General features: G+C 40.4%; 1 protein-coding gene across 1 annotated transcript in view; it reads left to right on the forward strand.

The window, feature by feature from the left end:
• The first annotated feature begins 344 nt into the window (after positions 1-344).
• The window catches only part of SNRNP200 (small nuclear ribonucleoprotein U5 subunit 200), a 40,301-nt gene continuing 16,725 nt past the window's right edge, over positions 345-23,920 (forward strand). The window contains exons 1-24 of the mRNA XM_027853821.1: positions 345-523; positions 1,234-1,397; positions 4,938-5,109; positions 5,648-5,840; positions 7,761-7,816; positions 12,246-12,344; positions 12,744-12,896; positions 13,803-13,902; positions 14,068-14,204; positions 14,615-14,698; positions 14,804-14,977; positions 15,378-15,515; positions 15,974-16,129; positions 16,987-17,157; positions 18,160-18,353; positions 19,563-19,686; positions 20,152-20,301; positions 20,662-20,772; positions 21,110-21,241; positions 21,411-21,599; positions 22,073-22,270; positions 22,685-22,837; positions 22,959-23,039; positions 23,308-23,391. Of these exons, the coding sequence (XP_027709622.1) occupies positions 479-523; positions 1,234-1,397; positions 4,938-5,109; positions 5,648-5,840; positions 7,761-7,816; positions 12,246-12,344; positions 12,744-12,896; positions 13,803-13,902; positions 14,068-14,204; positions 14,615-14,698; positions 14,804-14,977; positions 15,378-15,515; positions 15,974-16,129; positions 16,987-17,157; positions 18,160-18,353; positions 19,563-19,686; positions 20,152-20,301; positions 20,662-20,772; positions 21,110-21,241; positions 21,411-21,599; positions 22,073-22,270; positions 22,685-22,837; positions 22,959-23,039; positions 23,308-23,391 (3,258 nt within the window). The 5' untranslated portion in view covers positions 345-478. The remainder of the gene's footprint in view (positions 524-1,233; positions 1,398-4,937; positions 5,110-5,647; positions 5,841-7,760; positions 7,817-12,245; positions 12,345-12,743; positions 12,897-13,802; positions 13,903-14,067; positions 14,205-14,614; positions 14,699-14,803; positions 14,978-15,377; positions 15,516-15,973; positions 16,130-16,986; positions 17,158-18,159; positions 18,354-19,562; positions 19,687-20,151; positions 20,302-20,661; positions 20,773-21,109; positions 21,242-21,410; positions 21,600-22,072; positions 22,271-22,684; positions 22,838-22,958; positions 23,040-23,307; positions 23,392-23,920) is intronic.

Raw genomic sequence — 23,920 nt, forward strand, 5'->3', positions numbered from 1 at the left:
TTACGATATCGGTCTTGTATAAGGAATGACCTGTTTTTATTGGTACGTTTATTTTAAATTTGCTTTCAAGGCGGTATAAGAAGGCGCAGCATTCACTCTACTTTAATTTCGGACTTGTTCGAGATTACTATTGCACATGCGCACGGGCAAGCTAATCGTCACGGTGGCGTCCAAACAGCAGCCGTGCGGGCCAAAACGACCGGACACGTGACTCTCGTGAGCCATAAGGGAAGCCTGCTTTCTCGTTCCCCGCTCTTGAGAGACTTGGGGTTTTCTGCACATGCGCATTTCCCTAGTCGAGTAACCTGGAAGCGGAAGTGAGCTGCTTTCGGCTCCTTCCTTCCTTCCTTCGCTGCTTGTATGAAGAGTTTCTGTGGTGTGTCCGTTGTACTGGAAGAGTATAGTAGAAGAGCCGGGCTTTGAGAAGATAGATTCGACGCTCGGGGCCTCTTGCCGGAGTACTTGAGCAGGCGCAGCCATGGCGGATGTGACTGCCCGGAGCCTGCAATATGAGTACAAGGCTGTGAGTGTCAGGCCCCGGCTCGGCCTGGGGCGGCGGGAGGCGGGAACGGGAAGAAATCTCTGCGGGTCTTGGAGAACAGACGGAGGGAGGAGTAAAAGGCGGAGAGAAGGTTTTAGAGTCGACCACATTGCAAGGAGTGGTGAAGGGGAGTCCCTGAAACAGAGTCCGAGCTTGGAGACTACTAGGGACACCCATAAATCCTGAAGGAATAGGAAAAAGGATGGGACGAAGAGACCGGACTCTTAATACATTGTCTCCCGCCGTCAGACACACCTGTGTTCTTAGATACCAAGTTGTGTACTTACTGTAGGTGCTATTTTCAGGAGGCATTCCCGAGAATGGGGAATCCTCTTATTCGGCAAGTTACAATAATTTGTAATTTGCTAATTTTAGCCAGTAAGTGCCATATCTACGTGTACTGTTATGAAGTGGCCATGCATAAGTGCATAGTTATTCTTTCTTCAAAATATTTTTGCTTATCAATTTTTAGCATTTATTTTAAAAATTGTTTTTGGGTTCCACATACTCTTTCTCCAGACCCTCCCCCACTAATTGAGAAAGGCAAGCATTACGATGCTCATTATACGTGTGAAACCAGTACACATTCTCAAGAATTATCATCTAGGTAAAGGAAACATTTACAGGAATTGGGTCTACCAGTGCCAGATCCCACTTTTGTTCTAGCTCTGTTAATATTGTGATTATTCCAGAACTCCAACCTTGTCCTCCAAGCTGACCGCTCTCTTATTGACCGAACACGTCGTGATGAGCCAACAGGGGAGGTACTTTCACTGGTGGGGAAACTGGAGGGTACTCGAATGGGTGATAAAGCACAAAGGACCAAACCCCAGATGCAAGAGGAAAGAAGAGCCAAGTGAGTGTATAGAGAATTCCATTCTTTTCCTTGAAACCACCTTCTGATTTTCACGTATCTTTTGTTGAAATGCTTGAAGCTTGAGTATGGAACTACTTGACTGGAAATCCCTAAAGGATTTTAGGGATCCTTCTAAACTTTATGTCACATATAGGTACTTCATAAGTGTTGTTTTACAAGTGAATGAAATGTAGAATGCTGGTGCTGAAAGATGTATTAGAGATCTTGTAGTCTATCCCCTTCATTATACAGAATCAGTCAATAAGTTTTATTACCTATTCTATGACAGGCATTGTTCTGAAAGTGCTATACTTACAACTACTAAAGATCCATAAATGAAAGTTCTTGCCACCAAAGTTCTTTGCATTGTCAAACAACTTAACAGCTGAAACTGTTATAATTTTATTGGTAGAAATGACATTAAAGAGAAGACATTAGTTATGTGCTTTGCTACTGCACCCAGAAGACCATGGGACCTTTCTATTTGACTTGAAGCTGAAACTTTCTTTATGTCTTGTTTCCCTTATCAAATTGAGTTCTTCAAGAGCAGGGACTGTCTTTACTATTTGTATTCCAGCACTTTATATAGTACTTTGCACATAGTAAGCCCTTAATAAATGTTTCTTAAAATTTACTTATTCATTCACTGGGGATATAATTTTTTTTTTTCAGCCAAAGACAAGGTTTATTAAAGATTTGCCATGTTGGCCAGAGTCTTAAGGAATCTGAACGTTTGTAACACTGTATTGGCTAGATTTTAAGAATCTGAGCCTGGGGATATAAATTTTTAAAAATGAAATAGTCCCTACTTAAGTTTACAAGATGATGGATGATACTTATATGAGTATACACAGAATAAATATAAAGATAATAAATAAGAAATAGTTAAACACAAGGTAGCCTGGGAGGGAAGACAGTAGTAGTTGGGAGCTCAGGAAAGGCTTCATGTAGAAAGTGGGACTTGAGGTACATCTTGAAGAAAGAGAGAAATTCTGTGAGGTCAGGAAGGGATGCATTTCAGGCGGGGGGGGGGGGCAGACATCGAGTACCACGGCAGGGAAATGCATTGTCTCTTGTGTGAGGAACAGAGAAAACATGAGTTTGGCTGGATCTCAGAATTCAGAAGAAAGAGTAAAGTCCAGTGAGGTTGGAAAGATAAGTTCAGGCCACTTTGTGGAAGGCTTGAAAAGCTAAACAGAAGTTTTTATGTTGGAAGCTAGAGGCAGTGGGGAACTTCTGGAGATGGTTGAGTAGTTAAGTTACGAGGTCAGATTTGTACTGAAGGAAAATCACTCTCCCAGCAGTATAGAGAATGGACTACAATTGGGAGAAGTTTGAGGAGGATGTTACAGTAATGTAGGTGAGGAAATGAGGGCAAACTAAGGTAATAGCTGAGTGAGTAGAGAGAAGGGCTCAGATGCAAAAGATATGGAGCTGGAAATGTCAAGATTAGACAACTGATTGGATATGTGCAGTGATATTGAGTAGTCCAGGATTATACTTATTCTAAACCTGGGAAACTGGAAGAATGGTGGTGTCTTCAACAGAATTAGGAAGGTTTGGAAGAGGGAAGTATTGGGGAGAATTTATGTTCAGTTTTAGGCATGTTGAGTATGACATATCTCCAGGACAGACTTTGTAACATCCACTAGGTGCTGGAAGACTGAAGCTCAGAGGAAAGATTGCGTCTGAACATACAAGGAGAAAAGAAAAGAAGGCCCAGGACAGAGCTTTGAGGAACACCCACAGTTAGGGGCTGTGATATGAATGATGAGCCAGTGAAGTGTACTTAGAACAAGAGATTCAACAATAAGAAAACCAGAAAAGAGTAGTGTCACCAAAACCCAGAAGAGAGAGTATCAGGAAAAGAGAGTGGGCCACAGTGTCAGAAACAGCAGAGAGGTTGAGAGGTATCAAGACTGGAAAAAGACAAATATGGAAATTAAGAGATTGATGGTAACTTTGGAAAGAGCAGTTTCAGTTGAGTTGAGTGATCAGATCAGATGCCAAATTGCAGTGATTAAGAAGAGGAAATAGAAGTATAGGGAGTGTATAGAGCTTTTTTATTTACTGGGGGGAAGAGGGACATTGAAAAGCTTGTCTAAGAAGGGAGTCGATACAGAGGATGATAGCTTGAGATGATGGTAGGATCTAGCAAAGGTTTTTTAAGGATGATAGAGACATGAGACTGTTTGAAAGCAGTAGGGAAGAAACCTGTGGATAAAAAGAGATTGAAGATTTGAGAGAGTGGGGATAAGATTAAGATTGCAGTCTATTAGAGAAGATGGGAAGGAATTGGATCAGGAGCAAATCTAGAGGGCCTGGCCTTGCCAAGGAGAAGGACCATCTTACTCTCAAACTGGGGGAAAGGAATAGACTATTGGGAATGATGTCAAAGGGCTTTGAAAAAGAGAAAAATAGGAGCTTACATCAAATAGCCTCAGTTTTCTTAGTAAAATGATGGGAGGGTCCTCATCTCGGAGCAGGGAAGGAGACAATATGTGAGATTTATGAGAAGAAAATATTTGGAATGGTTTCTATGGTAAGTGAAATAGGGAACCAATTAGGGAAGAATAGAAGGATTACCTTGCTGTAGTGAGGGCCCAGTAGGAATTGGATAACACGAATTTGTAAAACCAGCTTGTCTGTGTGACTTCCTCAAGCTTATTTTCCTCTCAGCTTATCTTCCTCTCAGAAGATGTAACTGATACAGTGACTTACTCATAGAGTGGGAAGTACTTAATGACAGAGCTGATATTAGAACCTATGTCTTTATCCCTGTTGCTTTGCTGCTTCATATTTGGCAGTGAGATGATTTATTGAAAATGAAGACAAAATAGTTCCCTCCTATAGCAAATGTTTCTACAGAAAACAGTAACCCTTCATTAATTTTTTTTAAAAATATTAATATGTTGGGGCAGCTAGGTGGCAAAGTGGATGGAGTTCCAGCCTTGGGGTCAGGAGGACCGGAGTTCAAATGTGGCCTCAGACACTTGACACTTACTAGCTGTGTGACCTCAGGCAAGTCACTTAACCCAAATTGCCTTACCAGAAAGCCACCAAAAAAAGTTCTTTTGCAGAACTGGTTCTTTTTTCCTAGCACAGTATCTTCAGGCTTTTTCCCTTCCCAAAGAGACTTACTAGATCATTTATTTAATTTTCTTTTGCTCTCAAGTTCTCTGATTATAAAAAAGAAATTTCTCACATATAGAAAAAAGTGATCAAAATAAAATTGCTTCGTGACACTGAGAAAAAAGCATCAGAAAATATGAGTTGTAATCAAGTGTCAAATCTTTAAAATTTTAAAGCATTTGGTGAAAACCAGCATGGGAATTTTCTGGCTGTCATTACCGTAACAGGATGATTCCTGAAGTTAAATGAGGCCAGTTTGATTCACTTTGGGAAGACATCCATTGTGTTGTTTCCACAAAGAGAAGCTGAAAGGAAAAAGGGTGTGTTTTTTAATTAGTCTTATCATGTGGGTGAGAAGTGGTAGGGAGGGGTCTTGATCAACTTTCTTTCTTGGTTCTCTGCACTCAGACGAAGAAAGCGTGATGAGGACAGGCATGACATCAATAAGATGAAAGGCTATACGCTGCTGTCAGAAGGCATTGATGAGATGGTGGGTATCATCTATAAACCCAAAACCAAGGAGACCCGTGAAACCTATGAGGTGCTACTCAGCTTTATCCAAGCAGCACTGGGGGATCAGGTAAGTTTCTAGACAAAGCAACTAAGGGAAGATGCCATGTTTTTGTTGAGAGAGTCCGGGCACCTGAAATTCTGTTTTCTGATAGGACTTCTTCCATATCAAACTGTCCCAAATTAACTGCCTGTTTAGGTTGGGGGCCCTCATATGTCTTTAAGACAATGCATTGAAGTAGATCATAATTGCTAATAAGTACTTTGGTGTTTTCTAGGGACTAAGTATACTTAATTTACTGAAGACATGGGATAAATCGATTAGGGGAAGCTTTTGTCCAACTTGTCAAGGCATTTACTTTTTCCCTTCTAAAAGCAGTTTGTGCTTCCCTTTAAAAAAGCAATAGTCATGTTTGTGTGATTTTGAAACTGTGTGCATATCTTCAACCAAAAGAACCACAACTGCTTTATGTCTTATATCATATGGTTTAATAGAGAAACTAAAAAAATTTGATGGACTCTAGGTTATTTATTAAAGTTTGTTGTGGCTTGATGGCTAGCTTAAGTATCATGACTCTAAAACAACACGTTTCTTTTTCTTCCATCAGCCACGGGATATCCTTTGTGGTGCAGCAGATGAGGTCTTAGCTGTCTTGAAAAATGAGAAACTCCGTGACAAGGAAAGAAGAAAAGAGATTGACCTACTGCTGGGCCAGACAGATGATACCCGATACCATGTGTTGGTGAATTTGGGCAAAAAGATAACAGATTATGGTGGAGACAAGGAAATCCAGAATATGGGTAACATAGCTCTTTAAAACCTATGTTCCACAAATCTGGCCTCAGACACGTAATACTAGCTGTGTGACCCTGGGCAAGTCACTTAACCCCATTGCCTAGCAAAAAACCAAAAAAAAAAAAACCAACCCCACTGGATAGCTGTTGTCTGGTTGAAATAGAAGTATTTGGGCATAAAAGAAGGCTTGCTTAAGTGGAATGCGATAACGGTATTTGAGTATTAGGATCGTTGTTATATGAAAGACTTGTTTTGCTTGGTCCTAGAGCAGAGGTTCCCAAACTTATTTGGCCTACCACCCCCTTTTCAAAAAAAAATTACTCGGTATCCCCCTGGAGATCTACCTTCTTATGTATTTTTCTAAAAAGATGCATCTTAAATTTAATAATTTATTGTAAATTTGTAGATTTTTTTTCCCTGCATTGCAATTTTGATGATGCAATATGTAACCATATAGTATTGTGCTGTAAACAAGTCATTACACACACATATTCCTGCTGATGCATGCTGGACTTCCCAACAACGTGCGACACACTTGCCTACCAACACTTCCTTGTTAAGACCTGTCAGTGGATTTGACCACCAATTGGTTATACCTGGCATTTTGTGTGTTTATTTCAAAAATAATGTAATCACTATAACTTTAACTCTGTAACACAACAGATGAAATATATACGAATGGTTTTTCAAAATTTTCTTCTCTTATGCTTCCACTGCACCCTTCTTTTTGTTCAGTGCCCCCCAGTTGCACCTGAAGCTACTACAGCCCCACCTGGATCATTCCAGCACCCCACAGGGGGCAGTATCACCCACTTTGGGGACCCTTACCAGGTAGAACTAGGAACACAGGGTGAAAACTGCAGAAAGGCAAATTTCATCTGAATATAAGAAAAACATTTCTTGATTAAGAAAATTAGTGCTACCCAAAAGTGTAGTGGCTGCCTGAAAGGTCATGGGTTCTTCATTAGACATCTTCAGGCAAAGGTAGCGTAACCTCTTGTTGAGTCTGTTGTAGAGAGTGTTCTTACTCAGGTTTGGGTGAGACTAGCTGCCCTTTTAGGTCTCTTTAAACCAGCAGTTCTTAGCCTTTCTTGTGTCCTGGACCACTTTGGCAGACAGGTGGAGTTTTCTCAGAATAATGTTTTGAAGGCATAAAATAACATACGTAGCAATACAAAGGAAACCAATTATATTAAAATAATAATTAAAATATTTTTAAAGGCAGGTTACTGGATTGCAGGTTAAGAATCCCTGCTTTAAACTCTTAAAGAGGCAGAATGGTATAGTGTAAGGGTAGGGAACCTGTGGCCTTCTAGGTCCTCAAGTGCAGCCCTTTGAATCCAAACTTCACAGAACAAATCCCTTTAATAAAAGGATTTGTTCTGTAAAACTTGGACTCAGTCAAAAAGCCACACTCAAGGACCTAGAAGGCCACATGTGGCCTCAAAGCCACAGATTCTCCATCCCTGGTGAAGTGGAAGGAACACAGGAAGGAGTTAAATGAGATCTGGATTCAGTCCCACTTAGTAAAAGCAAGTAGCCTAACCTCTTGAAGCTTGCTTCCTTATCTACAAGATTAAAACAATTATACCTGCAGTTTTTGCCTCAGAGTATTTGTGAAGGTTAAATGAGATAATGCATGTAACGTCTTTTAGAAACTTTAAGCTGGCATATAAAATTGTTATTAAGAACATTTCTGGAATTTTGCCACTCTGCTCTTTGATGAAGCTTGGTGACTTTTTTCTTTCTGGTATTTATAGGGTTGAAGTTTTTACCTTGAAGTGATACATAGTGGTGAATTCCCAACCATCGTTTTAGCATTCCTGAAGATAATTAGGGGTACTGTGAAAGGCAAAGATTTATTGTCTTACCTCTCTCTCTTTCCTTAGACAACTCACTCTTAATTCCTTCATTTTCCTTTTTAGATGATAACATTGATGAGACATATGGTGTAAATGTGCAGTTTGAGTCAGATGAAGAGGTAAGTGATGAACTGTGAAAGCGAGTAATAATTCCGCACTTTTCTATCTTTCATGGTATTGGCCTAATGAGGTGGCTAGGTAGCACAATAGCTAGAGCACTGGACCTGGAGGCAGGAAGACCTGAATTCAAATTCAGCCTCTGTCTGTCTCAGTTTTCTCATCTGCAAAATGGAAATAATATTAGCACCTACCTCTCAGAATTGTTGTGAGGATAAAGTGAGACCATATTTGTAAATTGTTTTGCAAAGCTTAAAGTGCTGTATAAATCCTAGCTATTATTATTACTGCTGCTATTATTAGTATTATTATTATTAGCTTCCAGGGAGTCTCCTGTCATGGAATTCTTTTTAAACTTTCAAGCCCCATTCTTATAGCCTACAAACATGCCTATCTCTTCACCCATCCTCAAAAAACCCTCACTTGATCTCTCCCATCACTTCTAGGTATCATCCTTTATCTATCCTACCTTTTGTTTCTAAACTCCTTGAGAAAGCCATCTATACTAGGTTCTCCACTTTTTCTACTCTCACCTTTTTCTTAACTCTCCATAATCTGACTTCCAACCTCATTCAAATGAAATTTCTTTCTCCAAAGTTACCAAAGATCTCTTAATTGCCAAGTCCTTCAGTTCTTATCTTTCTTGTCTTCTCTGCAGCCTTGGACCCTGTCCATCACCCTCATCTCTTTGATATTTTCTTCACTGGGTTTCTGTGATACTATTTTAGTTCTCCTACCTGTCAGACCTCTCCTCAGTCTCCTTTACTAGATCTTCATCCAGATCATGCCTGCCTACCCTGGTTGTCCCCCAAGGCTTGGTCCTGAGCCCGTTTCTTTTTCTCCCTCTATTCCATTTTGCTTGGTGATCTTATGTGCTCCCATGGATTCAGTTATCTCTATCCTAATGTTCTCAGGTCCACTTAATATCCAATCCTAACCTTTCTTCTGACTTCTAGACTCACATTTCCATCTGCCTCTTAGACATCATGAACTGAATGTCCCATAGATAACTTAAACTCAACATATCTGTAACTAAACTTACTGTCCTCTTCCCTTCTCTACCTCTGTCCCCCAGCCTTGCCTTTTCTATCTTTTCTGTTACTGTGGAGGATGCCATTATCTTCTCAGTTATCCAGGCTCACAACCTATGTGTCATCCTTGACTCCTCACTTTCTCATTTTTTATATCAATTTTTGCCATGCCCTGTCAATTTTACTTTTACACTTTTCATATGTACCCTCGTCTTTCCTTTGACGCTGCTACCATCCTAGTGCAGGCTATTATCACCTCATGTCTGGATTATTGTAAGAACCTTCTGGTTAGTTTCCCTATCTCGTCTCCCCATTCCAGTTCATCCTCTATTCATCTGTCAAATTGATCTTCCAAAGGTGGCAGCCTAACCATGTCACCCTACCCCCTTCAGTAAATCCCCCTGGCTGCTTATTCCTGCTGGGATCTAATACAAAATTATCTATTTGGCATTCCGAGCTCTTTATAATTTGGCCCCTTCCCATGTTTCCAGTTTTCTTAGACCGTACTCTGCAGTCCTGTAACACTTGCCTTCCTGCTGTTCGTTGCTCAAGACCCTCAATCTTCCAACTCTGTACATTTTCACTGGCTGTCCCCCATGCTTGGAATGCTGTCACTCTTCATCTCTGCCTCCTAGATTCCCTGGCTTCCTTTACATTCTAACTGAAATCTCACTTTCTGCAAGAAGCCTTTTTTGATCTCCCTTAATACTAATACTTTCCTTCTGTTGATTATCTCCAATTTATCCCACAAATATCTCATTTGTACATAGTAGTTTGCATGTTGTCCCCCATTAGACTTTGAGCTTCATGAGAGCAGGGATTGTCTTTTGCCTTTCTTTGTATACCCAGTACTTTGCACAATGTAGACACTTAGTACTTAATAAATGTTTGTTGCATTGGTAATAACTTGCTGCCTATATTCACACTCATGTATCTTAACATGGCTCTTTGATTCTTCTGAAATTGAGTCCTGAGATCATGTTGCTCCATGATTCACAGCCATAAGTATTGCCAGGAGAATACTACTGTTACAAAGATTGGCATTTGTGGAATGGAGCAGCTTGGAATCACCAAAGCACTGTGCTATTGACTGACTGACTTTCCCAAATGCAGTCCATCTCCCTCCTCTTCTATCCCTATCCAGCTTGTTGTTCTTTGGGAACACTTGTCCCAAGATACATGGTCTAATAGGACAATTCAGTGTGCTACCTATTCAGCCACATTATCATCTGGACAGTGCATTCTTTTTTGGGTTGCTAAACCAGTCTTTTGAGTGACCATGAATCTATCTCATTGAAGGAGTATCTGTAGTGTTCTAACATTCAATACAACTAGCAGATTGTTATCTGCAAAAAAGAGTATTAGGTGACTCTCACCATTTATAGGGAATCTTCTGTTTTGTACTTTGCACTTGAAGTGTTCTATGACACTCACACATACCATTGACAAGCATCTCTTTGTTTGGTGGTAGTGCTCAAGCTCTTTGAATAAAGTTATCTCTGTATTATAAATAGGAAATACTGCATTGGAGGAAAGCTTTAAAGTCTGTGTTTGCTGTACCCAATCTAGTGCTTTTGGGGTAATAAGCAATAACAGTGGCATCCTTCATTCTCTATACCTTTGAGTCAGTTGTGTGACTGAGAATGTCATCTGCTATAGCAAAGCTTCTGTGAAAACTTGCTTGTTTCTTTTCCCATTGTTTCATGAAGTTTAACCTTAATGTGTGCATAAAACATTTCCATATGATTTCATAGCAGTAAGAAGGTAGATGTGTATTAATAGTTGCTGGGGGGGGTTATTTTGGGTTTTTGCTAATAATACTTTGCATAACCCTATCCCTTTCTTTTAGAATCATCTCTTTTTTGATACTTTTGAAAATTGATCCCTATGTTGCCTCTAGCACAGGTCATTTTTCCTCTACTTCTTTATTCAGGTCTAACTGCTCTACCTGAGTTAATCTTCAGTGTCATTTTCACTTATCCACACCGCTTGGGTTCTACATCTAGTTGTTCTTTCCAGTTCCATATATAAAACCTATCAGGATTGATCTCTGGCTGTCTCCACTTCTTTTTTCTGTTTTATGAGACAGTACTACTTATAATCTTCCATCTTCCTTTATAATATTTTATGATTAAGCTTTTATTCCAAACTGTACTGCTCTTGACTGTCATGACTCTCCTTGTGGCACCTCATGTCATGAAATGAAGTGCCACATTGTATAGTTCAAGAAGCCTGTAATTTTGAGTCTGGGGGCCTGCCTCTAAACATTGTGTGGGGCAGCAGCCCACAGACTTTCTCTTGGCTTCAGTTTTCTTAACCATACAATGAAGGTATTGAAGTACACAATCTCTAATATTCCTTTCAACTTTGAATTCTAGTGCACATTGCTGTCATTGATTTTTTTAAAAATATTTTAACATTTTTATTAAAGTTTTGAGTTCCAAATTCTATTGTTTTCCTCTCCCCTCCTCGAGACAGTAAGCATCAGATACAGGTTTATACATGTGCATTTATGTAGAGCATTTCCATATTAGTCATCTTGTACAGGAAGACTAGAGTAAATGAAAGAAAGAAAGTGAAAAAATAGGATGCTTCCCTCGTATTCCTAACAATATCAGTTCTTTCTCTGGAGGCAGATAGTATGCTTCATCATTACTCCTTTGAGATTGTCTTGGATCATTGTATTGCTGAGAATAGCTAAGTCATTCACAGTTCTTCATCGAACAATATTGCTGATACTGTTCTTCTGGTTCTGTTCACTATGCTTCACAGTTTATGTAAGTCTTTCCATGTTTTTCTGAAATCCTGCTTGTCATTTCTTATAGCACAATAATTTTCCATCACAATCATATACCATAACTTGTTTAGCCATTCCCCAGTTGATGGGCATCCCTCTGATTTCCAGTTCTCAGCAACCACAAAAAGTGCTGCTATAAATATTTTTGTTCAAATAAGTCCTTTTTTCCCCTTTTTGGGATGTCTTTGGGATATAGACCTAGCAGTCACTGATTGTTTTGCTCTTCCAAGTGTATTACTATAAGACTTTCATTTCATGTTACCTGCTTATTCTAAAAAGCTTCATTAGTCCAAAATTTTAATTTTGGAAACCCAGACCATTAGAGACTTTGTCTCTTTTCATATTACCCCGTTGAGGTAATTGCCCCTTTGAGGAATGATACCCTATGGATTAAGTCCTTGGTTTGGAGTAAGAAAGAGATGAAAAATCAGATTAATGAATTCACATGACCCTGTTTTCTATGCTTAATATAGTTTTTGTTGGTTCATTTGATATTTTCATCCTAAGGATTCTGATGTAAGAAGCTAATTTTGAGTGATTTAGGACTAATAGACTTTTATAGAACCACCAAGGTCTGCTCTGACTCATTAAATATATCTACAGGAAGGTGATGAGGATGTGTATGGGGAGGTGCGAGAAGAAGCATCTGATGATGATATGGAAGGGGATGAGGCCGTTGTGCGTTGCACCCTCTCAGCCAATGTGAGTACAGCCTCTCCACTCTTCTCACAATCTATGGAATAGACTAAAAGTAGGGCTGAAGACCAGTTTATTTCTTGGTGTAGCATACTATTCTCACCCCCTAGGTTATAGAGGTAAACTTGTAATGATACCTCTTTGAGGGCGAACCCAAAGGTGAGGAGCTAATCTCTTGATTTTCATAGTTTTTCAGGAAGGGGGAAAAAATGATTGCCTGGAGCCTGGGATTGGTGAGCTCCTACTTCAGTTGACCGAGGGGGAAAATTACATAACTGTTTTTGAAAAGATATCAAAGGCACAGTTGACTTTGTGGTTGGGAATATGGCTTGATTTCAAACATTGGAAAGAGTAGTTGGGACATATTAAGAAGTATTGAGTTAATGATAAAAGTTATTTTTATAGCTTGTAGCCTCAGGTGAGCTGATGAGCTCCAAGAAAAAGGATTTGCATCCCCGGGACATTGATGCCTTTTGGCTACAGCGACAACTTAGCCGATTCTATGATGATGCCATTGTATCTCAGAAGAAGGCAGATGAAGTACTGGAGATCTTGAAGGTATGTTGAGGGTAGTTTAAGGACAGTGCCATTCCTTTAGACAAGTGGCTACCCAGTCAGTCATTCTTTTTATTCTTTTTATTCAGTGGCATGACTACATAGGGAAAGTGTATGAGATGTTCAGGGAAGACCAGCACCTCTGGTTTGAGGGCTTGCCAGGCCCTTTTCAGGGCCACTCGTCCACCTTTGGTGTCCACCTCTTCACCCAACTCTCACCTGTGGCTCCAAGAAGCTGAAGCATGATTAGTGGCCCCTCCCTGGTGAAACAGTCTTGGCAGATGGGCTAAATCAGGTTAAGGGTAACTGACAGACCTCAAACCCATTTGTGAGTTAAGGGGATGTCTGTTCCAAGCAATTGAAGACTTCACCCAGTGGGATAGTGGGTGAAAACAGTTTGTTCCAGTGTCCATGAGGGTGACTAAAGCAGATGCTGTGAAGTACTTAAAGCTTGGTCAGACGTTGAAGACACCAAGGTCATTCACTGTATCCCAGGTCATTGCCAGTCATACTGACTTTTGTCCTGCTATTGGACTTACATGACTCTGGAAGAAAGAATGAGGCTAGGGCAGCTAGGTGGCGCAGTGGATAGAGCACCGGCCCTGAAGTCGGGAGGACCTGAGTTCAAATCTGGCCTCAGACCAAACACTTGATACTTACTAGCTCTGTGACCCTGGGCAAGGGCAAGTCACTTAACCCCGATTGCCTAAAAAAGAAAAAAGAAAGAATGAGGCTGAAACTTTGTGCAACTCTGCCTCACTTAAATCCAGTTCCTGTGCAAGTCAAGACATCACCCATGATGTCACTGGTCTTCTTCAATAAGACAAGGCCAAAACAACAGCCTAGGGAAAGTAATGTGGTAAGAACAAACTGCTATGTCAATTCTAATCATACCTTGTGTCTATATAGACAGCCAGTGATGATCGGGAGTGTGAGAATCAGCTAGTTCTGCTCCTGGGTTTCAACACATTCGATTTTATTAAAGTGCTGAGACAACATAGGATGATGAGTAAGTATTCACGGGGTTCTGTCTCTTCATTTTGTATGTGTGTTTGAGACTATTGTTTTCATCTCTATGATTCCCATAACATAGTAACTTGGATTCCCCATTATCCTGTTATTCCTTCTCTATTCCATTATTTATGTTTCATCTTTTTTCCTTTCTGTTTGGCAGTCTTATATTGTACTTTGCTGGCTAGTGCACAGAGTGAAGCTGAAAAGGAAAGAATCATGGGAAAGATGGAGTCTGATCCAGAGCTCTCGAAGTTCCTCTACCAACTCCATGAAACTGAGAAGGAAGATCTGATCCGGGTAAGGTTTGGGCTATAATTTTTTAATCTGCTTTCTGACTTCAGTGATTGTCTTTGAAAGAATTAAATTATTAAATGGTTCCTAAAGAGCTAAAATGTGGAGTAGAATGTTATTTTGTCCACTTGAGTACATGTTAGTGGGTCACATTAGATCTGGTAAGTTCAGATAGGCCGTAGTGAAAAGACCATAAGTGCTTTACTGGCACTATGTGGTTCCTTTTACTCCAGACTGCCATGCTGGCTAGAGGCTGTCCACATGCTTTTGTGAGCACGCTGTGGCAAGTGTCAGAAATGAGGACCTTTCTGTTTTAAATTGTTAGCACTGACCCTTTCCAAGCTAAGTTTGGTTTAAATAGGTGCATTATAAAGAGCCTGAGGTTGAAGGTGATACTTGTCTTTTATCCACTCTAGGAGGAGCGGTCCAGGAGGGAACGTGTACGTCAGTCTCGAATGGACACAGATCTGGAAACCATGGATCTAGATCAGAGTGGGGAGGTAGGTCAGCACGGCTGTTTCAAACAGCTGACACAATGAAAGTATTGAAATTTAAGAAGGCGAAAGCAGCTTTCTGGCGAATTGTGCTTTCTTTGATCTTTCCAGGCACTGGCCCCAAGGCAGGTTCTAGACTTGGAGGATCTGGTCTTCACCCAAGGAAGCCATTTCATGGCTAATAAACGCTGTCAGCTTCCTGATGGATCCTTCCGCCGCCAGCGCAAGGGCTATGAAGAGGTACATGTACCTGCTCTGAAGCCCAAACCCTTTGGCCCTGAAGAGGTGAGTTCCTTTATTGATAAGCTGTTACCTTTGTCCAACCTCACATTTATTTTTCAGTTTGAATGTTTGGGCCCTTTCTGGGATCTGGGGGTTTTCTCTTAGTTTTGTAGCAGACTCTGAGCTGAGGACACTGTTAAAACTTATCCATAATGACACTACATTTTACATGCTTGGGCTCATTAATGCTTATGCTTTGACAGTAATGAAGTCATTTGAAATTCAAGCATTAAATGCCTTATCTGGTACATTCGCCCATTTTGACAAATTAATATTGTCTTTCCAGAAGCTAATGGTTCAAGGAAATTCTGGCATTCGGCAGAGTCAGATTTTTTTAGCAAGGTAGACTACCAAATGTTTGAGACTTTTTCGACATGATGTGTATGCCATTTTGTCTTCTTAGCAATTGCTGCCAGTGGAGAAGCTACAAAAATATGCCCAGGCTGGATTTGAGGGATTTAAAACACTTAATCGGATACAGAGCAAACTCTACCGTGCTGCATTGGACACTGATGAGAATCTGTTGCTGTGTGCTCCCACGGTATGAACTCCATAGATTCTTCCTCTTTCTTTTGAGATCAGCTATACAGTTTGGTCAAGGTGTATCTGCCTTTTATTAGTGGAGGGATTTTGAACCAAAAAAGAATAAGGACACTTAGGTGGTACAGTGCACCGGGCCTGGAGGCAGGAAGACCTGAGTTCAAATCCAGCCTCAGACGCTTACTAGCTATGTGACCCTTGGCAGGTCACGTAAACCTGTTTGACTCAGTGTCCTCATCTGTAAAGTGATCGAGAGAAAGAAATTGCAAACCACTCCATATACTTTGCCAAGAAAACCCCAAATGACATCATGAAGAGCCAGATAGGACTGAAACAACTGAACAAATAACAAAATCCAAAGTAGGATACTGTTATATAGTCACCTGAGATGAGGACAAGGAATGAATTTAGCTTACTTTGCCCTCTTACCCACCTCATGTTTTTTGCTATTTGTCCTAGGGTGCTGGCAAAACTAATGTGGCATTGATGTGTATGCTCCGGGAGATTGGGAAGCACATTAACGTGGATGGTACCATCAATGTAGATAACTTCAAGATCATCTACATTGCTCCCATGCGTTCTCTGGTACAGGAGATGGTGGGCAGCTTTGGAAAGGTAATAGTATAGAGCCTTATAAAAAGTTAACTCTACTCTGGACTCTCCTAAGGCCATTATTGTAAAGATTTAACTACAGATTTTAAAACTTCAGAGTGACCTAATTCTTTTATGTACTGATAATAGTGAGATGTGACTCGGTATCGTTAACCCTATTTCAGAGTCATTGGAGTGTATAGAAGTAGGTCATGAAGCAAGTCTGAAAGAAATTAGTTTTGAGCATTTAGACTCTTGTTTGTGGTTTTACAACTGCGTCACAAACTTGGTGTTCTGTGATATGGATCCTTTCTTGGAAATTTTTGGGTATCAACAGTGAAAATTGCTTTGTGATTGTCTTTTGCCAAGGTTTTTCCCACTTTCTCATTCTCAGTCATTTTTTTCTTTACTAATTGATTTATTTTCATCCCCATAATATTTGTTAAATGCTCATATCACATAGCAATTGGATAAATGTTACCTAAGCTTACCTAAGTTTTTTTTCTTCTTTTCATTGAGATGTATAGTGCTTCCAAAGGTCCTACCTTAGCTTTAATTTTCCATATATATAGATTTAACGGTGTGAGTGTGTGAATAGGGTTAGGAAAACTGAGTTCTCGCCCTAGCTGTGTGACCATGGACAACTCACTTAACCTTGAATTGCTGATCTGTATTGGTGAAGGGAATTTTCACACGAGGAGTACTTATACAGGTCTGGGCCAGAAATTCAGAGGTAATCTGTTTTGGCTGACAGCTTAGTCAGTGGATTAATTGAGCTGTCTATATCCCAAAACAAGATTTGCTGTGGGTTGTGACGTATATAATATAGATCATCTCTAAACTTTCCTCTCTGAGATTCCTCTTGATTCTTATTTCTTCAGCGCCTTGCAACATACGGTATTAATGTGGCTGAGCTGACAGGTGATCATCAACTGTGCAAGGAAGAAATCAATGCCACTCAAATCATTGTCTGCACCCCTGAAAAGTGGGACATCATTACCCGAAAGGGTGGGGAACGTACCTATACCCAGCTAGTACGCCTCATCATCTTGGTGAGTAGAGAGCCCCTTCTGGGTTTACCTGGCCTACATTTACTAGTTTTGAAGGAACAAGAAACAATCTTTAGTCAGAGAAAATAAGGTGAGTCTAATACTGTAGCTGATACAAGCTTTATGCTCTTAATGCTATCAGTATGAGACTGAGGCTGATAGAAAATCTTGAGCTAAAAGTAGTTTTACAGATGTTCTAGTTCAGGATACCTCAGAAAATGACAGGGAGAATCAGGAAAGGAACTCAGAATGAGGGTGTCTGAATTGGAAGAGAATCCTTTGCCTAGTCCATCCCTGAATCAGAATCTCCTCAGCTTCTCTTGAGAGGAAGTGGCCACCAGCTTTTGCTTGGAGAGCTTTATGGTAGAGAAAACTATAGGTGTTTCACTCTTAGAAAACTGTTAGGGAGTTTTCTGGACATCAGGCCTAAAACTGCTTTTTTTGTAGCTTCCCCTTCAAGTCGTCCTCTAGATCATGTAAACCTTTTGCTGCTGATGAATGAGCATATTTATCTTCAAAAATACTAACTCCAGGAGTGGAAACATTTGGAGAAACAAAGTAAAGTTTGGCATAAAATTGCTTGATAAGCAGTTAAGAAATTTACCTTTTAAATAAATTAAGAAATCTTTTGCCAAGGATGTTATCTTTCCTGTTGGGAAGTTTTCTTTCTTATAAATAAATGGTAGTTTTATCCGTGCCTCTTCTGACTTTTTTTTGTTCTCTTTGGTTCAACATATGTATGTGAAGTACAGGTTACATGCAAGACTATTGTGCCATGTACTGTGTACATTTTTCCCCTCGAAAGTGCAGGATTCCCTCTGATAATACAGGATTGATGCCTGTGCCCTTTAGTGAGAGATTGAGTAAGATACCTCCTTTCTCCTTAATACAGGCTTTATAAACAATTAGTTGGTAGATATAGTATGTTTATTAAAAGGAAAAAATTTAGTCCAAGGGATTATTTCTCTTGTAATGAGGTTACTCTGGTTTTCATCTCATCTCTAGGATGAAATTCATCTTCTCCATGATGACAGAGGTCCTGTCCTGGAAGCTTTGGTAGCCAGAGCTATCCGAAACATTGAGATGACCCAAGAACGTGTTCGGCTCATCGGGCTCAGTGCTACCCTCCCAAACTATGAGGATGTTGCTACATTCCTTCGTGTAGACCCTGCCAAGGGCCTTTTTTACTTTGACAACAGGTATGGATTGGGAGAAGACCTTGAAGCTGTTGGCCAAGATTTTTCCCTCTACTATTTCCCATACAGTTAAATATTTGGACTGGAGATCCCTTGGATTGGGTCAAGGAGGAGAAGCTTTGAGGGGAGTTGTGGAGTAAATATGGAAGGCATTTTGGGAAACAGAGTTTAACATTTGTTTTCTGAGAATGAGGGAAAAGATTTCACTTTCCCTCCTCCCCACTCTCCCAAAAAACACAACACTTATGACTATTGTTTTTTGTTTTTTTTTTGGTTACATTTTAAGTTTCTGTCTCCCTCCCACCTTGCACTAGAGAAGGCCACCATCTGACACAGATGGGTGTGTGTATGTATATGTATGTATAACACCATACTATGCATATTTTTACTTATCAGTTCTTTCTGTGGAGATGGATAGCATCTTCCTTCATATGGTTCCTTTGAAGTTGATTTGAGTATTTATAATACTCATAGTAACTTAGTCATTCACAGTTGTTCTTTGAACAGTATTGCTGTTACTGCATACAACATTCTCTTGGTTCTGTTCATTTCACTTTTCATTATTTCATGCAGGTCTTTCCATGTTTTTCTAAAATCAACCAATTCATCATTTTTCAAAACACAGTAATATTCCATCATGATCATATACCACAACTTGTTTAGCCCTTTCCCAATTGATGGGCATCCCCTCAATTTTCAGTTCTTTGCCACCACAAAGAGAGCTGCTATAAATATTTTAGAACACATAGGTTCTTTTCCTTTTTACCTGATCACCTTGGGAAACAAACTTATTAGTGATATTGCTGGGTCAGAGGGTATATACACAGTTTTATAAAACTCTTGGGCCATAATTCCAGATTGCTCCCCAAAACGTTTGGATCAGTTCACAGTTCCACCAACAGTGTTTCAGCGATCAAATTTTTCCACATCCTCTCCAACATTTGTCTTTTTCCTGTCCTATCTTTTAGCCAATCTGTTAGGTGTGAGAAGATATCTCAAAGTTGTTTTAATTTCCATTTCTCTAATTAATAGTTTAGGGCCTTTTTTCACATGACTATAGTTTTGATTTCTTCATAGAAAAACTACCTATTTTTATTCTTTGACCATTTATCAATTGAGGAATGACTCATAGTCTTATAAATTTGACGAAGTCCTTTATGTATTTGAGATATAAGACCTTTATCTGAAAAACTGTCTACTGTTGTTTTTAAGCTTCCGTCCAGTGCCTCTTGAACAGACATATGTGGGGATCACAGAGAAGAAGGCAATCAAACGTTTCCAGATCATGAATGAAATAGTTTATGAGAAGATCATGGAGCATGCTGGGAAAAACCAGGTCAGTTGCATGTTCCTTAGTTTGATTTCAGGTGTCTTTAAGCAACTTGAGTCCTTTGGGTTTTCTGCAGACCTGTTAATAATTGTAGAGGACTGAGATGCATTTAATCTTCCTAAATCCTAGATTTCTGACCCTGCCGCATTCTAGGGGCAGATGAATTCCAACTGAATTCATCTGGGACGATGCCAGGGTATTAAAAGGCAGCTGAGACACAGTGAATAGAATGCTAAGCCTGGAGTCAGGAAGACCTGAGTTCAAATCAGGCTTCAGACACTAATTGTTCTCAGACAGCCAAGATTGTTGCTTTTCCTTAGCTCGTCCTTCTCAGAAAGCCTTGACTTCTTGTCCTTTTACAGTATCAGATACTCTGTGCTTGCTGTGCTTCTCACTAAGTTTTCTTGAGGTGGTAAAGGTGGCTCTTGGCATTGCACCTCTTAAGATTGACATTATATAATTTCCTTACAGGTGCTAGTATTTGTCCACTCTAGAAAGGAGACAGGAAAGACAGCCAGGGCCATTCGGGATATGTGTCTAGAGAAGGATACACTTGGCTTGTTCCTTCGAGAGGGCTCTGCCTCCACTGAGGTTCTTCGGACAGAAGCTGAGCAGTGCAAGGTGAGAAGGAAAAGACAGGCTCCACTCATGGCCTGTACCTGCTGGGCCAGAGCCTGGCTTCAAACAAGCAAGTCAGCAGTATCAGCAGCTATTCCATGTTGTACCCTAAGAAATTGTTGAAGTGATGACCCTGCCTCACTTATGCTTGGGATCTTGCCCTGGGTATTGTTCTTTCCAAATGTGGAGTTACTATGTAGATGGGATCTTGAAAACTCAGTAGTAAACTTTAACTTCATCTGTGTTGCAGTGTGTGTTTGCAGGTTGCAGAGAGAGTTTGGTGACATGGAAGGGTTATGATTTCAAATCAAACCAGGAAAAGAAGATGGGGCTCACTTACTAAGTGTCTTTATTGTGCTACAGAATTTGGAATTGAAGGACCTCTTACCTTATGGCTTTGCCATTCATCATGCTGGTATGACCAGAGTTGACCGAACACTTGTGGAAGATCTTTTTGCTGACAAACACATTCAGGTGAGGGAAAATATGGCTGACATACATACCTCAGTGGTGACCCAGCCAATTCCTTTGTAAGGCCCTGTCCTTTTTGGGGGGGGGGCATAGGGTAGAGTTACTTTTTTAAGGTATCTCACAACCTCATTTTAACTAGAGACCTGATTGTTGTGGTTCCAGAAGCCATCTATTACCTGGACATTGCCAGGCATGTGAGATACCAGAAAAGGTGATCATCCTTTTCCTAGGGACAGTTCCCAGATATCTAGAGAAGTTAGAACTGCTTATTTTGGTGTTGCTGCCTGTAACTAACAAGACAGCCTTTGGTTATCTTTAAAACCTTGTCTTGCCCATATAGGTTCTCGTCTCTACGGCAACTTTGGCTTGGGGTGTAAACCTCCCTGCGCATACAGTCATCATTAAAGGCACACAGGTGTATAGCCCAGAAAAGGGGCGATGGACGGAATTGGGAGCATTGGACATTCTGCAGGTACTGGGCCTTTAACTTAGGAGTATTTCTGTTAGAAAAAAGTACTTTGTGCAAGGGTACTAGGAGATTGCCAGGATAGTAAAATTTAGCCCAGAGTTTTGAAACCCTTAAGCCAAACAAAAAAGCTTTCTTCCATCCTCAACTCAATTTCTTTTTCTGATTGATCTAGATGCTGGGTCGTGCTGGGCGACCACAGTATGATACAAAAGGGGAAGGCATCCTCATTACATCTCATGGGGAGCTGCAGTACTATTTGTCCCTACTCAATCAGCAGCTACCTATTGAGAGCCAGATGGTATCAAAGCTGCCTGACATGCTCAATGCTGAGATCGTCTTGGGGAATGTCCAGAATGCAAAGGTAGGAGTTGCTCTGGCCACTGGATGTTACTTTCTTTCTTCTTCTTCTTCTTCTTCTTCTTCTTCTTTTTTTTTTTTTTTTTCTTGGTTTGTTTATTTGTTTGTCTTTTAGGCAATAGGGGTTAAGTGACTTGCCCAGGGTCACACAGCTAGTAAGTGTCAACTGTTTCATCTGAGGCTGGATTTGAACTCAGGTCCTCCTGACTTCAGGGCGGTGCTCTATCCACTGTGCCACCTAGCTGCCCCCTGGATATTACTTTCTTGTATCTATCTGGAACTCAAAATAAAGTACTCAGAAGAATAAGCTAGCACCTTTAATCTTGATCCTACTGATCACTCAGTATTCAGTGATGCTTTCTCCTTAATACCTCTTTCTTTTTTTGTAAATTCTCACTTAGAAGATTTTGAGGCTACCAAGATCTTGGGGATTGACAACTACTTCTCTTCCTAAGATCAGTGCTCTTCTTTTTGCAGGATGCAGTAAATTGGCTGGGTTATGCCTACTTATATATTCGAATGCTTCGTTCCCCAACCCTCTATGGCATTTCACATGATGACCTTAAGGGGGATCCCCTGCTGGATCAGCGCCGGCTAGATTTGGTGCACACTGCAGCTCTCATGTTGGACAAGAACAATTTGGTCAAATATGATAAGAAGACTGGCAACTTCCAAGTGAGTAGGATGATTCTTAGGCCTCATAGCCTGGGGAGAGGTCCCAGACCCTGGGAAATTTTACTTTATTCAACATGGACTTTAACTTGTACCCAGTTCCTACCCAAAAACATAGAAGGTATGGTAAAGTACAGAAGAGCATTTCAATAGGATGGTTGATTCATTGAACTTAGAACCTCCTGATCTCATTGTGATGACTCCTGAAAAATCTTTCCTTTTATATTGGTTGAGTTGATATGGAAAGCTTGTCTATCTTTTCACTGTGGCCACTAGAAATGTGTCCACTTGATTGAGCTAGCTCAATCACACTGGTGAACTCACTGTCTGTGCCTGTGGCCCTTTCTGCAAATGAACCTGCCACAAAAAGGGATTTGAACAATTCACCAACCTTAAATCGAACTTTCCTACTCACAGGTGACAGAGCTTGGCCGTATTGCCAGTCACTATTATATAACCAATGATACGGTGCAGACCTATAACCAGCTGTTGAAACCAACTCTGAGTGAAATTGAGCTCTTTAGAGTGTTCTCACTCTCTTCAGAATTCAAAAACATCACAGTGAGAGAGGTGAGTCTGTAGAAGTCAGTCTGAAAATGATTGGGATTTGGTACTCTGTGCATTGGGACCTAGAAGATTGCTTTCTGTGAACATTAGTTTTCTTTCTGATTTATTTTCTGACCTATAACAGGAAGAGAAGCTAGAGCTTCAGAAATTACTAGAGAGGGTTCCTATTCCTGTGAAGGAGAGCATTGAGGAACCCAGTGCAAAGGTAAGCCTCTTAACACTTAAACTAAGGCACTTGCACAGGGATGAAGATCACATGGTTTTCATAGCTCCTAAAAGAAATGTTAAGATTTAGGATAACTGTTTTGGTAACCTGCTGAACTCTAACCTAATGCCTTCTACCTGTCCCTTTTGTACAGAGTAACTACTGTCGCGTATTGGGAAGGATGCCTAGAGTAGGAATGTAATTCACTTGATACTATACATCAGACCACATGGGCTATACTGCTTTCCTCTCCTTTTCCCTTTTATAGATCAATGTGCTTCTCCAGGCCTTTATTTCACAGCTAAAGCTTGAGGGTTTTGCACTGATGGCAGACATGGTATATGTTACACAGGTGAGTTCAGAGTTGTAATTTGGTTGTAACAGAGTCAAGTAGTTTATAATATCCTAATCTCCTATGTCTGTGGGTGGGGTGGGGGTGGAGCTTGTCAGAACTGGTTGTGGTTCATTGTTGCTGTGAGGGCCTAATTTCTTATGCTTTGTTGACCATGAGCATCATGAAAGGGTGAGGCTGCTGGACAAGATGGTAGTGGTGGGGAAAGGCGGGGAAGTAAGTCATATAGCTATGCCTCTTGAGGGCAGTTCCTTCTTGCTAGTGTCACAGCATTTATTAATAACCAAGGGATGACAAAAAGCCTCTCCAGTTTTATTGTTCCCATCTGTTAAAGTCACTTGGTAGCCTCAGGCTGCTGGCAAGAGACATCTTTGCTATATTGAACAGTGAACCTTGAATTAAGTTACTTAAGATTTTTAGAGATCAACCATCACAGAGATCTGTTTTTCCTCAGTAGCACCTCAGTAAGCATAGAAAAGGAATAAGAACTATGTTCTAGCACAGGAAGAGGAGAGAAGTGAGATTTTTT

The sequence above is a fragment of the Vombatus ursinus genome, unplaced genomic scaffold (assembly GCF_900497805.2).
Source record: "Vombatus ursinus unplaced genomic scaffold, bare-nosed wombat genome assembly UNPS02010219.1, whole genome shotgun sequence".
In the NCBI taxonomy this organism is placed as follows: domain Eukaryota; kingdom Metazoa; phylum Chordata; class Mammalia; order Diprotodontia; family Vombatidae; genus Vombatus; species Vombatus ursinus.